At 44.6% G+C, this 16230-nt stretch overlaps 1 protein-coding gene across 4 annotated transcripts in view; it reads left to right on the top strand.

Moving 5' to 3' along the window:
- The window catches only part of LOC112221364 (inositol 1,4,5-trisphosphate receptor type 3-like), a 62027-nt gene that overhangs the window by 7071 nt on the left and 38726 nt on the right, over window positions 1–16230 (top strand). For 3 of the 4 annotated variants that reach the window (XM_042304149.1, XM_042304146.1, XM_042304147.1), the window contains exons 2-13: window positions 7350–7420; window positions 8742–8863; window positions 9008–9094; window positions 14001–14159; window positions 14348–14446; window positions 14747–14830; window positions 14970–15116; window positions 15236–15331; window positions 15479–15538; window positions 15639–15778; window positions 15866–15965; window positions 16061–16221. In XM_042304149.1, the coding sequence (XP_042160083.1) occupies window positions 7350–7420; window positions 8742–8863; window positions 9008–9094; window positions 14001–14159; window positions 14348–14446; window positions 14747–14830; window positions 14970–15116; window positions 15236–15331; window positions 15479–15538; window positions 15639–15778; window positions 15866–15965; window positions 16061–16221 (1326 nt within the window). The remainder of the gene's footprint in view (window positions 1–7349; window positions 7421–8741; window positions 8864–9007; window positions 9095–14000; window positions 14160–14347; window positions 14447–14746; window positions 14831–14969; window positions 15117–15235; window positions 15332–15478; window positions 15539–15638; window positions 15779–15865; window positions 15966–16060; window positions 16222–16230) is intronic. The other variant, XM_042304148.1, reaches the window with a different exon arrangement.

Here is a 16230-nt window from a genome sequence, read left to right as displayed (position 1 = left end):
ATAAAATGGGAAAATATTGCACAATCCAGGTATGCAAACCTCAGACTTAACCAGAAAAACTCACAGCCTAAGGTATTTCTAGCATATATTGACTCAGGGAAAGTATTCAGACCCCTTTTTCCACATGTTGTTACATTACAGACTTATTCTAAAATTGATCAAATTGTCCTCCCCCCCCCCTCAATCTACACACAATACCTCATAATGACAAAACAAAAAACAGGTTTAGATTTCTTTTTCAAGTCCATAACACTTACATATGTATTCAGACCCTTCACTCAAAACTTTGTTGAAGTACCATTGGCAGCAATTACATCCTTGAGTCTTCTTGGGTATGAAGCTACAGTATAAGGTTAGCAGCTGTATTTTGGGAGTTTCTCCCATTCTTCTCTGCAGATCCTCAGGCGTTGTCAGGTTGGGAAGCGTCACTGCACAGCTATTTTCAGGTCTCTCCAGAGATGTTGATCGGGTTCAAGTCCGGCCTCTGGCTGGGCCACTCAAGGACATTCAGAGACTTGTCCCGAAGCCACTCCTGCATCGTCTTGGCTGTGTGCTTAGGGTCATTGCCCTGCCACTGAAAAACATCCCCACAGCATGATGCTGCCACCACCATGCTTCACCGTAGGGATGGTGCCAGGTTTCCTCCAGACGGGATACTTGGCATTGAGGCCAAAGAGTTCAATCTTGGTTTCATCAAACCACAGAATCTTGTTTCTCATGGTCTGAGTCCTTTTGGTGCCTTTTGGCAAACTCCAAGTGGGCTGTCATGGGCCTTTTACTGAGGAGTGGCTTGTGTCTGTCCACTTTACCATAAAGGCCTGATCTGGAGTGCTGCAGAGATGGTTGTCCTTCTAGAAGGTTCTCCCATCTCCACAGAGGAACTCTGGAGCTATTTCAGAGTAACGATCGGGATCTTGGTCACCCCAATTGCTCAGTTTTGCTGGGCAGCCAGCTCCAGGAAGAGTCTTGGTGGTTTCAAACTTATTCCATTTAAGAATGATGGAGGCCACTGTGTTCTTGGGGACCTTCAATGCTGCAGACATTTTTTGGTACCCTTCGCCAGATCTGTGCCTCGACACAATCCTGTCTCTGAGCTCTACGGACAATTCCTTCAACATCATGGCTTTGTTTTTGCTCTGACATGCACTGTCAACTGTGGGACCTTATATAGACAGGTGTGTGCTTTTCCAAATTATGTCCAATCAATTGAATTTCCCACAGGTGGACTCCAATCAAGTTGTGGAAACATCTCAAGGATGATCAATGGAAACAGGATGCACCTGAGGTCATTTGAGTCTCAAAGCAAACAGAAATACCTTATTTACATACGTTTTTTTTTTTTTTTTTTACATTTGCAAAAATCCATATATATATTTTTCACTTTGTCATTATGGGGTATTGTGTGTAGATTGTTGAGGAAAAATAAATCATGTAATCATTTAAAAAAAACAAGGCTGTAATGTAAAAATGTGGAAAAAGTCTGAATACTTTCAGAATGCACGATATAAATTAGTGTTTCTTTTTCTTTTAAAAATATTTTTACAATTCTTCCACTGACAGAGTATTTTGTGTAGATTGTTGACAAGAAATTACAATTAAATTAATTTTAATCCCACTTTGTAACGCAACAAATGTGGAAAAAGTCCAGGGTTTGTGAATACTTTCTGTAGGCGCTGTACACACTGTAGTTCAATTCATGCTAACAGTTTACTTTAAAGTGGAAGGATGTGACCGATGATCCGAAGAAAGCTCAGAGTCTGCAGGGAGTCCGTAATTAGGCTAATTTTGATTTGTATATTTAGTTTTCTGAGCTGCTAGTGGTCTCTAGGGATTCGTTATGTTTACTGACAGCTTGTGGAAGTCCATAGTGGGGAGGGAGGGGTGGTTAAATAAGGAAATGCAGAGAGGTCATGATCGTGGGTTTAAATACACTCTGGGTCAGATGTCTTTAAACCGTCTTTCTTAACCGTGACCGTGAGACAGTGAGGAAAAATAAAATACAGAATTCTGACTCAAATCAACTGACAATTGGCCTTTCAGGCCATGTGTAATTTGATAATAAGGCATGAATCATACAATCATACAATCCAATCTGCTTTATGGATGTCATTTTGGGAAACTGTCTTTATCCTGGTTCATCACTTCACAACAATATAGGGAAAACAACAGATCTGGAATAATCTTACTCAGTTATTTTGGCTCTAATCAGAGTCCACAACTAAAACTCACACTGGCCATTATGTAACAGTCTGTCATTAGACACTGTGTCGGCTCTGGCCAATCACAGTGGACATACTGTTGTCTACATACCAGGAAATGACATATGCTTTGCGGACAAGCCATTGTTACATTATAAACAGTTCATTTAGTGTTCACTGTTCAGGCTACATTGTCATTATATTGTGGGGGGCACGAAGCAATCTCAATTTTTTTAACCTTTATTTAACTAGGCAAGTCAGTTAAGAACAAATTCTTATTTTCAATGACGGCCTAGGAACAGTGGCTTAACTGCCTGTTCAGGGGCAGAACGACAGATTTGTACCTTGTCAGCTTAGGGATTTGAACTTGCAACCATTTCGGTTTACAAGTCCAACGCTCTAACCACTAGGCTACCCTGCCGCCCCATATACTCCCATTCATTTTGTGAACTGGGACCGGAGATCTTCAGACAAGTCTTGTGAGGCCTGTGTGCGTCTTCGAGCAAAACAAACGACGTGTTCGTGAGTGTCTCATCTTTACATAGAGGGGTCACAATAGTTTGGACACTAACCGTTCAGACTCTACAGACAATTTTGTGAGAAGACTGATTTTCAGGGTCTGACAAACACCACTGTAGCTCTGTCACATTTCACCTCAGATGGGCTGTCTCATGGTCTGACAAACACCACTGTAGCTCTGTCACGTTTCACCTCAGATGGGCTGTCTCATGGTCTGACAAACACCACTGTAGCTCTGTCACATTTCACCTCAGATGGGCTGTCTCATGGTCTGACAAACACCACTGTAGCTCTGTCACATTTCACCTCAGATGGGCTGTCTCATGGTCTGACAAACACCACTGTAGCTCTGTCACTTTTCACCTCAGATGCGGAATTGCGACATCAGTGGATGCAAAAAGAAAAACATGTCCCCAGTTGAAACTGACAGATTTTTATGGGGATTTGTTGTAGTTATTATTATGCTAATTCGATTTGCGCAGGGCGGGGACATCGGCTCTAGGGGGTTAAGTCACTAGTCATTAGCAAGACCTTTAATCTTTTACTGCAGTGGGCCAAATCAGGGTAGTCTTAAACAAATCTACTTTGAAACAAAAGTATACACCTCACACACATGGTTATGGTGTAACGAACATCGTAGGTGGAAGGAGGTGAGGACCAAGGTGCAGCGTGGTAACAGTCCTGAATGGTGCTGGAAAAACACTGAACAGAAAATAAACACCCACGAAACACAGGTGGAAACCTAAGTATGATTCTCCATCAGAGACAACTAACGACACCTGCCTCTGATTGAGAACCATACTAGGCCGAACACATAAACCAACACAGACTGCCCACTATATCTGTCATGGCGTCTTCTTTTTTTAAGCCCATATGTCACGTCCTGACCATACTAAAACACAGACAAAACAAAGGAACTACGGTCAGAATGTGACATATGGGCTTAAAAAAAAGAAGACGCCATGACAGATAGTGTTGAAATATATTCCATTTTGAGTTTCAAATGAAATCACATTTTATTTGTCACATGCGCCGAATACAACAGGTGTAGTAGACCTTAGTGTACTGCTTACTTACAAGCCCTTAACCAACAATGCAGTTTTAAGAAAAATACCTAAAAAGTAAAAGTAATAAATAATGAAAGAGCAGCAGTAAAATAACAGCAGCGAGGCTATATACAGGGTGTTATGGTACAGAGTCAATGTGGAGGTTATATACAGGGTGTTACGTCCTTACATCCTTATGTAATACATGTATCACTAGCCACTTTAACTATGCCACTTGGTTTACATACTTATCTCATATGTATATACTGTACTCGATATCATCTACTGTATCTTGCCTATGCTGCTCTGTACCATCACTCATTCATATATCCTTATGTACATATTCTTTGCCCCTTACACTGTGTATGACAGTAGTTTTTTTGGAATTGTTAGTTAGAAGCCCTTATTACTGCATTTTAAGAAAAAGCACAAAATTTCGCTAAAAGTAATTAACATCTGCTAACCATGTGTATGTGACAAATAAAATTTGATTTGATTTGATTTGATTTACGGTACAGAGTCAATGTGGAGGTTATATACAGGGTGTTACGGTACAGAGTCAATGTGGAGGTTATATACAGGGTGTTACGGTACAGAGTCAATGTGGAGGTTATATACAGGGTGTTATGGTACAGAGTCAATGTGGAGGTTATATACAGGGTGTTACGGTAAAGAGTCAATGTGGAGACTATATACAGGGTGTTACGGTACAGAGTCAATGTGGAGGCTATATACAGGGTGTTACCAGTACAGAGTCAGTGTGGAGGCTATATACAGGTGTTACCGGTACAGAGTCAATGTGGAGGCTATATACAGGGGGTACCGGTACAGAGTCAATGTGGAGGCTATATACAGGGTGTTACGGTACAGAGTCGATGTGGAAGCTATATACAGGGGGTACCGGTACAGAGTCAATGTGGAGGCTATATACAGGGTGTTACGGTACAGAGTCAATGTGGAGGCTATATACAGGGGGTACCAGTACAGAGTCAATGTGGAGGCTATATACAGGGGGTACCAGTACAGAGTCAATGTGGAGGCTATATACAGGGGGTAACGGTACAAAGTTGATGTGCGGGGGCACCGGTTAGTCTAGATAATTTAGGTAGTTTGTACATGTAGGTAGAGTTATTAAAGTGACAATTGCATAGATAATAACAGAGTAGTAGCAGTGTAAAAGAGGGGGGGTGCAAATAGTCTGGGTAGCCTTTTGATTAGATGTTCAGGAGTCTTATGGCTTGGGGGTAGAAGCTGTTTAGAAGCCTCTTGCACCTAGACTTGGCGCTCCGGTACCGCTTGCCGTGCGGAAGCAGAGAGAACAGTCTCTGACTAGGGTGGCTGGAGTCTTTGACAATTTTTAGGGCCTTCCTCTGACACCGCCTGGTATAGAGGTCCTGGATGGCAGGAAGCTTGGCCCCAGTGATGTACTGGGCCATACGCACTACTGTTTGTAGTACCTTGCGGTCGGAGTCCAAGCAGTTGCCATACCAGGCAGTGATGCAGCTGTTGAACCTTTTGAGGATCTGAGGACCCACGCCAAACCTTTTCAGTCTCCTGAGGGGGAATAGGTTTTGTCGTGCCCTCTTCACGACTGTCTTGGTGTGCTTGGACCATGTTTGTTTGTTGGTGATGTGGACACCAAGGAACTTGAAACTCTCTTGAAACTCTCAACCTGCTCCACTACAGCCCCGTCGATGAGAATGGGGGCGTGCTCGGCCCTCCTTTTCCTGTAGACCACAATCATCTCCTTTGTCTTGAGTTTGCATTCAAATATTACACTTTATATACAGTGGGGCAAAAAAAGTATTTAGTCAGCCACCAATTGTGAAAGTTCTCCCACTTAAAAAGATGAGAGGCCTGTAATTTTCATCATAGGTACACTTCAAGTATGACAGACAAAATGAGGGAAAAAAATCCAGAAAATCACATTGTAGGATTTTTAATGAATTTATTTGCAAATTATGGTGGAAAATAAGTATTTGGTCAATAACAAAAGTTTATCTCAATACTTTGTTATATACCCTTTGTTGGCAATGACAGAGGTCAAACGTTTTCTGTAAGTCTTCACAAGGTTTTCACACACTGTTGCTGGTATTTTGGCCCATTCCTCCATGCAGATCTCCTCTAGAGCAGTGATGTTTTGGGGCTGTTGCTGGGCAACACGGACTTTCAACTCCCTCCAAAGATTTTCTATGGGGTTGAGATCTGGAGACTGGCTAAGCCACTCCAGGACCTTGAAGTGCTTCTTACGAAGCCACTCCTTCGTTGCCCGGGCAGTTTTTGCTCACCGTTCTTGTGATCATTTTGACCCCACGGGGTGAGATCTTGCGTGGAGCCCCAGATCGAAGGAGATTATCAGTGTTCTTGTATGTCTTCCATTTCCTAATAATTGCTCCCACAGTTGATTTCTTCAAACCAAGCTGCTTACCTATTGCAGATTCAGTCTTCCCAGCCTGGTGCAAGTCTACAATTTTGTTTCTGGTGTCCTTTGACAGCTCTTTGGTCTTGGCCATAGTGGAGTTTGGAGTGTGACTGTTTGAGGTTGTGGACAGGTGTCTTTTATACTGATAAGTTCAAACAGGTGCCAATAGTACAGGTAACGAGTGGAGGACAGAGGAGCCTCTTAAAGAAGAAGTTACAGGTCTGTGAGAGCCAGAAATCTTGCTTGTTTGTAGGTGACCAAATACTTATTTTCCACCATAATTTGCAAATAAATTCATTAAAAATCATACAATGTGATTTTCTGGATTTTTTTTCTCATTTTGTCTGTCATAGTTGAAGTGTACCTATGATGAAAATTACAGGTCTCTCTCATCTTTTTAAGTGGGAGAACTTGCACAATTGGTGGCTGACTAAAATACTTTTTTGCCCCACTGTACATCTCAGAAGACTGAAATATGACAAAACAGTTTGACATAGAAACACCAGATTTTCAGCCCAAAATATATTTTTGTTGATTATGAAAAATATTAACATTCCACCCATGAGGCTACTAGGTCATTTGACTGCAGGAAAGGGCTACGTCACTAGCAAGTCCTTTAAGTCACTTTCTCTTACAGTGGTTAGCTACTGAAGTCTGACCACAATGAGACCTGGAGTAAATCCATGTAGATGGTTTCTGCATAAGGACATTAGTGTCACAACATTAACTTTGCCGTATGTTGTCATTATGCATATCATGGTGTTATTACAGTCTTACCCCACGAGGGCTGGACTACTGCTGTTTTTCTTTTCTACCTGATAATTCATTGCACCCACCTGGTGTGCCAGGTCTATTTCAGTCCCTGATTAGAGGGGAATCACCCACCTGGTGTGCCAGGTCTAATTCAGTCCCTGATTAGAGGGGAATCACCCACCTGGTGTGCCAGGTCTAATTCAGTCCCTGATTAGAGGGGAATCACCCACCTGGTGTGCCAGGTCTAATTCAGTCCCTGATTAGAGGGGAATCCCCCACCTGGTGTGCCAGGTCTAATTCAGTCCCTGATTTAGAGGGGAAGTGTGGGGGGGAAAGCTGTGGATTTCAGGGGTACGTCAACAAACACTGCAGTGCAAGTGTTGATCTCCTGTGTGTTGTGTTTCTCCCCAGGTTAGTGGATGACAGATGTGTGGTAGAGCCAGCTGCAGGGGACCTGGACAATCCCCCCAAGAAGTTCAGAGGTCAGATTAGTATTCACATTTTTTTTTAGGCCTACAATGTAGTGTGTGGGTGCATTGTGGGAGTGTTATGTACATGTGTGCATGCGTACTTCCCTATGTGTTTGTGAGAGTGATTCACAATATGTTGTTGTGTGTTTGCTTGTGACTCAGTGTGCCCATGACTGTGACATACGGGGAATGTACAGCTCTGCCTACTCAGCTTGATATGGGCACCAGAGAGAACAGACTCCAAATGAAGACCGCATACACTTTTTTTTCCCTAACCCACACTTAGTTGTCTCCGATTCCATCACTGGGGTGACACGCATTCCGTGCATTTCTGTCTGATCGAAGGTTCATTGATGTCATACTCCTTGGATCTCCGTTTAAACAGACAAGACAACTTGCCCATTGAAGTAAACATATTGTTGCCCCAGAAGCCTCAGCAATACTGTCCATTACAGTCTAATAACACTATAATTGTTTCCCATATGATGGTTTTTATATGACTAAAATTCTGTCAGTAGTTTGCATGATTCCCTTTTATAAAGATTTATCCTGCTACCACTGGAGGCTGGTGATGGGAGGACTGATCATAATAATGGCCAGAATGGAGCGAATGGAATGGAATGGTTTCAAACACATAGAAGATCATGTTTGATGTATTTGATAGCATTCCACTAATTCCACTCCAGCCATTACCACGAGCCCCGTCCTCCCCAATTAAGGTGCTACAGCCTCCAGTGCCTGCCACAACTCGACTGTATCAAAGTTGACATTTCAATATTGCTGAGGGGGGCGACATGCATTTTAAGGATGTTTGTAGTTATGGTGCTGATATAACCTCCCTGCTAGACCTGTGTGACAGGTAACAACTACTGTACTCACAGAGCAGAGCACATAGACCGTCAGATGATGTCCTTCATCTCCAATATTAGTATTAGGCTCCTTTAATAAACAGGATATCCCTCTGAGGATGAGGAGAGTCAATATTTACCTGACACCCAGATCCACTCTCCCTTATGGTGGGTGTGGGGCAAATTATAGTTTTCTTCTTCCCTAAGCAAACTATTCATTTAATGTGGAAGCGATATACATTTGCTCAGACAGTGACACAGCTCATCTTTGCTATAAAGTACATAGATGCTCAGGAGAGTGGCAGCCATCTTGGCATAGTAATCGTAAAACAGTGCCTCACTAGCCCCCCCCACACACACACACACACACATATATCATATTAAACAAGTTTTTAATATTTTAAACCAAAACATCTACAACATTGAATACTCACCAGTCCCCTTATTAGCAATCTTAACTCTTTAATCACACTATTTTGTCTTAGACTGCCTCTTCAAAGTGTGTCCCATGAACCGCTACTCTGCACAGAAACAGTTCTGGAAAGCCAAGCAGGCCAAGCATGAGAAGGACAAGATTGCTGATGTGGTGCTACTTCAGAAACTACAGGTAAAAGATACTTACAAGGGTCATAACACCAGGCTAGAAACAGTAGAACAAGGGTCATACCATCAGGTTAGAGGCAGTAGAACAAGGGTCATACCGCCAGGTTAGAAACAGTACATTGATGAAACCTTTCCTTTTTCTTCACAGCATGCCTCTAATCTGGAGCAAAAACAGAACGAGACCGAAAACAAGAAGGTCCATGGCGATGTAGTAAAATACGGCACTGTCATTCAGGTAAGGTCTGCATTCCCAGCAGCACACATTCAGGTAAGGTCTGCATTCCCAGCAGCACACATTCAGGTAAGGTCTGCATTCCCAGCAGCACACATTCAGGTAAGGTCTGCATTCCCAGCAGCACACATTCAGGTAAGGCCTGCATTCCCAGCAGCACACATTCAGGTAAGGTCTGCATTCCCAGCAGCACACATTCAGGTAAGGTCTGCATTCCCAGCAGCACACATTCAGGTAAGGTCTGCATTCCCAGCAGCACACATTCAGGTAAGGTCTGCATTCCCAGCAGCACACATTCAGGTAAGGTCTGCATTCCCAGCAGCACACATTCAGGTAAGGTCTGCATTCCCAGCAGCACACATTCAGGTAAGGTCTGCATTCCCAGCAGCACACATTCAGGTAAGGTCTGCATTCCCAGCAGCACACATTCAGGTAAGGTCTGCATTCCCAGCAGCACACATTCAGGTACGGTCTGCATTCCCAGCAGCACACATTCAGGTAAGGTCTGCATTCCCAGCAGCACACATTCAGGTAAGGTCTGCATTCCCAGCAGCACACATTCAGGTAAGGTCTGCATTCCCAGCAGCACTGTTGAGCACAGGAGGTTGGTGGCACCTTAACTGGGGAGGATGGGCTTGTGGTAATCTCTGGAGGGGAATGAGTGGAACAATATCAAATACATCAAACAAATCAAATCAAATTGTATTTGTCACATGCGCCAAACACAACAGGTGTAGTAGACCTTACAGTGAAATGCTTACTTACGAGCCCCTAACCAAGAATGCAGTTTTAAGAAAATACCCACAAAAAAAAGTGAGATAAAAGTAACAAATAATTTAAAGAGCAGCAGTAAATAACAATAGTGAGGCTATATACAGGGGGTACTGGTACAGAGTCAATGTGGAGGCTGTATACAGGGGGTACTGGTACAGAGTCAATGTGGAGGCTATATACAGGGGGTACTGGTACAGAGTCAATGTGGAGACTATATACAGAGGGTACTGGTACAGAGTCAATGTGGAGGCTATATACAGGGGGTACTGGTACAGAGTCAATGTGGAGGCTATATACAGGAGACCGGTACAGAGTCAATGTGGAGGCTATATACAGGGGGTACCGGTACAGAGTCAATGTGGAGGCTATATACAGGGAGACTGGTACAGAGTCAATGTGGAGGCTATATACAGGGAGACTGGTACAGAGTCAATGTGGAGGCTATATACAGGGAGACTGGTACAGAGTCAATGTGGAGGCTATATACAGGGAGACTGGTACAGAGTCAATGTGGAGGCTATATACAGGGAGACCGGTACAGAGTCAATGTGGAGGCTATATACAGGGAGACTGGTACAGAGTCAATGTGGAGGCTATATACAGGGAGACCGGTACAGAGTCAATGTGGAGGCTATATACAGGGGGTACTGGTACAGAGTCAATGTGGAGGCTATATACAGGAGACCGGTACAGAGTCAATGTGGAGGCTATATACAGGGGGTACCGGTACAGAGTCAATGTGGAGGCTATATACAGGAGACTGGTACAGAGTCAATGTGGAGGCTATATACAGGGAGACTGGTACAGAGTCAATGTGGAGGCTATATACAGGGAGACTGGTACAGAGTCAATGTGGAGGCTATATACAGGGAGACCGGTACAGAGTCAATGTGGAGGCTATATACAGGGAGACTGGTACAGAGTCAATGTGGAGGCTATATACAGGGAGACTGGTACAGAGTCAATGTGGAGGCTATATACAGGGAGACCGGTACAGAGTCAATGTGGAGGCTATATACAGGGGGTACTGGTACAGAGTCAATGTGGAGGCTATATACAGGGGGTACCGGTACAGAGTCAATGTGGAGGCTATATACAGGTGGTACCGGTACAGAGTCAATGTGGAGATTATATACAGGGGTACCGGTACAGAGTCAATGTGGAGGCTATATACAGGGGGTACCGGTACAGAGTCAATGTGGAGGCTATATACAGGGGGTACTGGTACAGAGTCAATGTGGAGGCTATATACAGGGAGACCGGTACAGAGTCAATGTGGAGGCTATATACAGGTGGTACCGGTACAGAGTCAATGTGGAGATTATATACAGGGGGTACCGGTACAGAGTCAATGTGGAGGCTATATACAGGGGGTACCGGTACAGAGTCAATGTGGAGGCTATATACAGGGGGTACTGGTACAGAGTCAATGTGGAGGCTATATACAGGGAGACCGGTACAGAGTCAATGTGGAGGCTATATACAGGGGGTACTGGTACAGAGTCAATGTGGAGGCTATATACAGGGGGTACCGGTACAGAGTCAATGTGGAGGCTATATACAGGTGGTACCGGTACAGAGTCAATGTGGAGACTATATACAGGGGGTACCGGTACAGAGTCAATGTGGAGGCTATATACAGGGGTACCGGTACAGAGTCAATGTGGAGGCTATATACAGGGGGTACTGGTACAGAGTCAATGTGGAGGCTATATACAGGGAGACCGGTACAGAGTCAATGTGGAGGCTATATACAGGGGGTACTGGTACAGAGTCAATGTGGAGGCTATATACAGGGAGACTGGTACAGAGTCAATGTGGAGGCTATATACAGGGAGACTGGTACAGAGTCAATGTGGAGGCTATATACAGGGGTACCGGTACAGAGTCAATGTGGAGGCTATATACAGGGGGTACCGGTACAGAGTCAATGTGGAGGCTATATACAGGTGGTACCGGTACAGAGTCAATGTGGAGGCTATATACAGGGGTACTGGTACCGAGTCAATGTGGAGGCTATATACAGGGGTACTGGTACAGAGTCAATGTGGAGGCTATATACAGGGGGTACTGGTACAGAGTCAATGTGTGGGGGCACCGTTTATTTGAGGTAATTGAGGTAGTATATACATGTAGGTGGGTTTATTAAAGTGACTATGCATAGTTAATAAGAGAGTAGCAGCAGCGTAATGCAATTGGATTAGGCCGATGTCAATGAATGGCTGGTCTTGTACCTGAAGGGAAGCTTGAGCACACCTGCACATTGTCAGTGTGATGGGTCTGCAGATCACCAGTCAGTAATGTGTCTGGTAAAGGGTTTGAGCACACCTGCACAGTATCGATCAGGGAGTGGTCCCAGAATACCTGTGTGTTGAATCACTTTCAGCAAGTATGCACCCAGCGAGCAGACAGCGTTCACAGAACCATGTCACTTAGAGCTTGGTGAGAGTGTGGTTGTCCTAAGGTTATGTTACAACCTTCCCACAACGTTCTGGGAAATGGTGCAGGATAGTTGCTTGGCTTTGGAACATTCTCAACACATTAAATGACAAACATTATTTTCTAGGTATTTACTTTTAATTAACAGAACTTTTCCTAAAAGTTCAAACGTGTTTACATTGAATTTACATTTTAGTAGTGTTCTAGGATTGTTCTCCAACTGGTTTGACGTTGGGAATGTTTCTCAAATAGTTTGGAGAATGTTAAGAAACAAACATTCTGGGGCCTCCTGGGTGGCGCAGTGGTTAAGGGCGCTGTACAGCAGCGCCAGCTGTGCCACCATAGACTCTGGGTTTGCGCCCAGGCTCTGTCGTAACCGGCGACGACGCACAATTGGCCTAGCGTCATCCGGGTTAGGGAGGGCTTGGCCAGTAGGGATATCCTTGTCTCATCGCGCACCAGCGACTCCTGTGGCGGGCCGGGCGCAGTGCGCGCTAACCAAGGTCGCCAGGTGCACGGTGTTTCCTCCGTCACATCGGTGCGGCTAGCATCCGGGTTGGATGCGCGCTGTGTTAAGAAGCAGTGCGGCTTGGTTGGGTTGTGTATCTTACAATGACCCTGATATGTGGTTGTCCCACCTAGCTATCTGAAGATGAATACACTTACAATGACCCTGATATGTGGTTGTCCCACCTAGCTATCTGAAGATGAATACACTTACAATGACCCTGATATGTGGTTGTCCCACCTAGCTATCTGAAGATGAATACACTTACAGAATGGTGGGACACACAGTGAAGAGTCAATGTTAGGAGCCCTCGCTGATCTGGGCAGACATTATAGGTGTGATTCAACTGTGTAGTGTAGATGTCCTTCTGATGGACTGATTGGGGAGAGGTAGGGGAGGGTTGAAGACAAAAGGGGAGTCTGTCTCTCTGGAGATCACTAGCTGTAATCTGTTAATGGCTGTGCAGCGAGTACACACAGCACACCTTGGGGTTATCACAATGACAAGCATACAATGCAGTACAACTAACCTGCTGAGTCACTTTATCTTCTAGGAAGTAAGGTCTAATTTAGCTTTGGGGATTTACTGATGTTCTTCTAAGGTCTGGACACACCCTCACCCTTCCTCAGGTTTCCCCCAGTCCTTTATTCTCCTTAGGGTTGTAAAATTCTGTGAATGTTCAATAAATTCCCTGGTTTCCGGGAATCCCAGTTGGAGGGAATAAGCAGGAAATACATAATCCTCCAACCAGGATTTCTGGGAAAACCAGGGAATTGATTGAAAATTCCCAGGAAGTTTACAACCCTAATTCTCCTTTTTTAATGTCTTTTTAACCATAATAAGCTTCAGCGAGGACAGGTGTGCTACTTTCCTCTTCAGTATCTCCTATTGAAATGTCTGAGACAGCATAGTCTCTGAATGACAACATCTGGTGGGAATCCTGTCTGTCGATACATGGTTTTAGTACTATTCATCTTGGTCTTCCAACCATGCTTTCTTAAGTGGTTCCCTTCCTGACTGGCTGATTCCCATTCTTGATAGGATAGTGGTGCATTCTATCCATGTCAACCTACTGTCATAACAGCACATTATCACAGACATGATATGAAAGTGAGTGATTTTTTTGGGGAGGTTTTAACAGTGGCCTGTGTGCCTGTCTTTTTGTGTGTTACGTATCCTGGCTGACAGCTTCTGCATATGAAGAGTAATAAATACCTGACTGTGAATAAGCGTCTGCCTGCCCTGCTGGAGAAGAATGCCATGCGGGTCACCCTGGACGGGACGGGGAATGAGGGCTCCTGGATGTTCATCCAACCCTTCTGGAAGCTAAGGGCCAACGGAGACAATGTAACTCAACTAACTCGTATTACAATACAGACTCAAAATGACATTAATACACACAAACCTAAATGTTAGCTTCACCAAGAAAAGTACCATAACCACTATCCAGAAGGATACTGCCAATTATAGCATTGGAATTATCAGTCATCCAAGGTACATAACCGCAACCAGTCTGGTCATGTGTTGTTCTGCAGGTAGTGGTGGGAGACAAGGTGATCCTGAACCCAGTGAATGCAGGCCAGCCCCTACACGCCAGCAACTATGAGCTCTCCGACCACACTGGATGCAAAGAGGTAATGGAGAGTTCTGTCGTCATAACCACATCGTCTGATTCATCCGTGGCAAACTCTCTGGAAGAGTGAGGCTTCTTCCTGTCACACCCACCCACGCACCGAACACACACACACACACACACACACACACACACACACAAACAAAACAGTTGTTACTGACGGCAATGATGAATAGCTGTAATGTTAATCTCTTGTGAAACAGATCTACTCGTTTTGAGATTTTAGCTCTGGGTTATCCAGATGAGTCTACTGTAGATGCAACAGGTGTGCCATGGTGTGTGTGTGTGTGTCCCTCTGCAGGTGAACTCTGTGAACAGCAACACTAGCTGGAAGATCAACCTGTTCATGATGTTCAGTGACCATAAGGATGAGGTCTTGAAAGGAGTAAGTCTCCTGTAACGTCCTTGACGTCCTTCTATCACTGTGATCGATTTCTTCTTCACTCTCACAGCCTAACACAAATAATAGCATTAGAACCTCCAGCTTGAGATGAACGCATCACTTTGCTGCTGTGTCCTGTCAGGGGGATGTGGTGCGGTTGTTCCATGCGGAGCAGGAGAAGTTCCTGACCTGTGACGAGTACAAGGTCAAGCTGCATGTGTTCCTCCGTACCACCCTGCGCCAGTCTGCTACCTCTGCCACCAGCTCCAATGCCCTGTGGGAAGTGGAGGTTGGTACACACACACACACACACACACACAATATGCTATGTTGTACCGTAGCTAAATGGTTTAAGGAATGACCTGAGGTTTGTTTTTGATGGTGTGAGTCCCCCCCCACCCCCACAAGGTGGTGCATCATGATCCCTGTCGAGGAGGGGCCGGACACTGGAACACTCTCTATCGTTTTAAACACCTTGCCACAGGAAGTTACCTGGCAGCTGAGGTAACACCCTGATAAATACTGCTTATTGGACCATGGCTTTTAGTCACCACGTTGTGGTTCATTGTAGTGATGTTGTTAATTTAAATTGAGGTAGAGACGGGTCGTTTTACCTCATAGAGCATCGGTCTGTTGTTATCGTTGCTTTAGGAAAATCCGGGTTACAAAGGGGACGGCGTTGAAATCCAGACGTCGGTGATCGACGATACGGTACGCACACTATATTATTTGACTGTCTAGGGTTACTCATGCCGGTGTAATGCTGACAGTCAGTGTTACTGTTTTAAACCCTGACCCCTGCCCTCTGTAGCAGGACACTAGAAGAAAACTGAAGATGTTGGGCGAGAGGATCAAGTACAAGCTGTCGGCTATGCCACATGGGAATGACATTGCCTCTTTGTTTGAGCTAGACCCCACAACTCTGCAGAAAACAGACTCCTTTGTGCCAAGGTAGTGTACTGCATCGACTCTGCACCATACAGTAAAGACATACAGTATGTTTCACTGGCTCTCTATTGTAAACTTTCTTCCTCTCAGGAATTCGTATGTGCGCCTCAGACACCTATGCACCAACACGTGGATACAGAGTACCAACGTGCCCATAGATATAGATGAGGAGAGACCTATTAGACTCATGGTAAGTACCGGCTGTTTGTTGTAAACTCACTGTCACTTGACACTGACTTCCTGTCAGACAACAGACAGTTTTTCTGTTCCATGTCCCTCTCTCAGCTGGGCACCTGTCCTACCAAAGAGGATAAGGAGGCTTTTGCCATCGTGTCAGTGCCAGTGATGGAGATCCGGGACCTGGACTTTGCCAACGATGCCAGTTTCATGTTGAGCACCGTAGTGGACAGGTTTAACGAGGGATTTATCAGCCTCAATGACAGAAGGTAAAGTGT

The sequence above is a fragment of the Oncorhynchus tshawytscha genome, linkage group LG22, assembly GCF_018296145.1.
Source record: "Oncorhynchus tshawytscha isolate Ot180627B linkage group LG22, Otsh_v2.0, whole genome shotgun sequence".
Lineage (NCBI taxonomy): Eukaryota > Metazoa > Chordata > Actinopteri > Salmoniformes > Salmonidae > Oncorhynchus > Oncorhynchus tshawytscha.
Note: the sequence above shows the minus strand (reverse complement) of the source record. Positions and strands in the feature narration are given on the sequence as shown.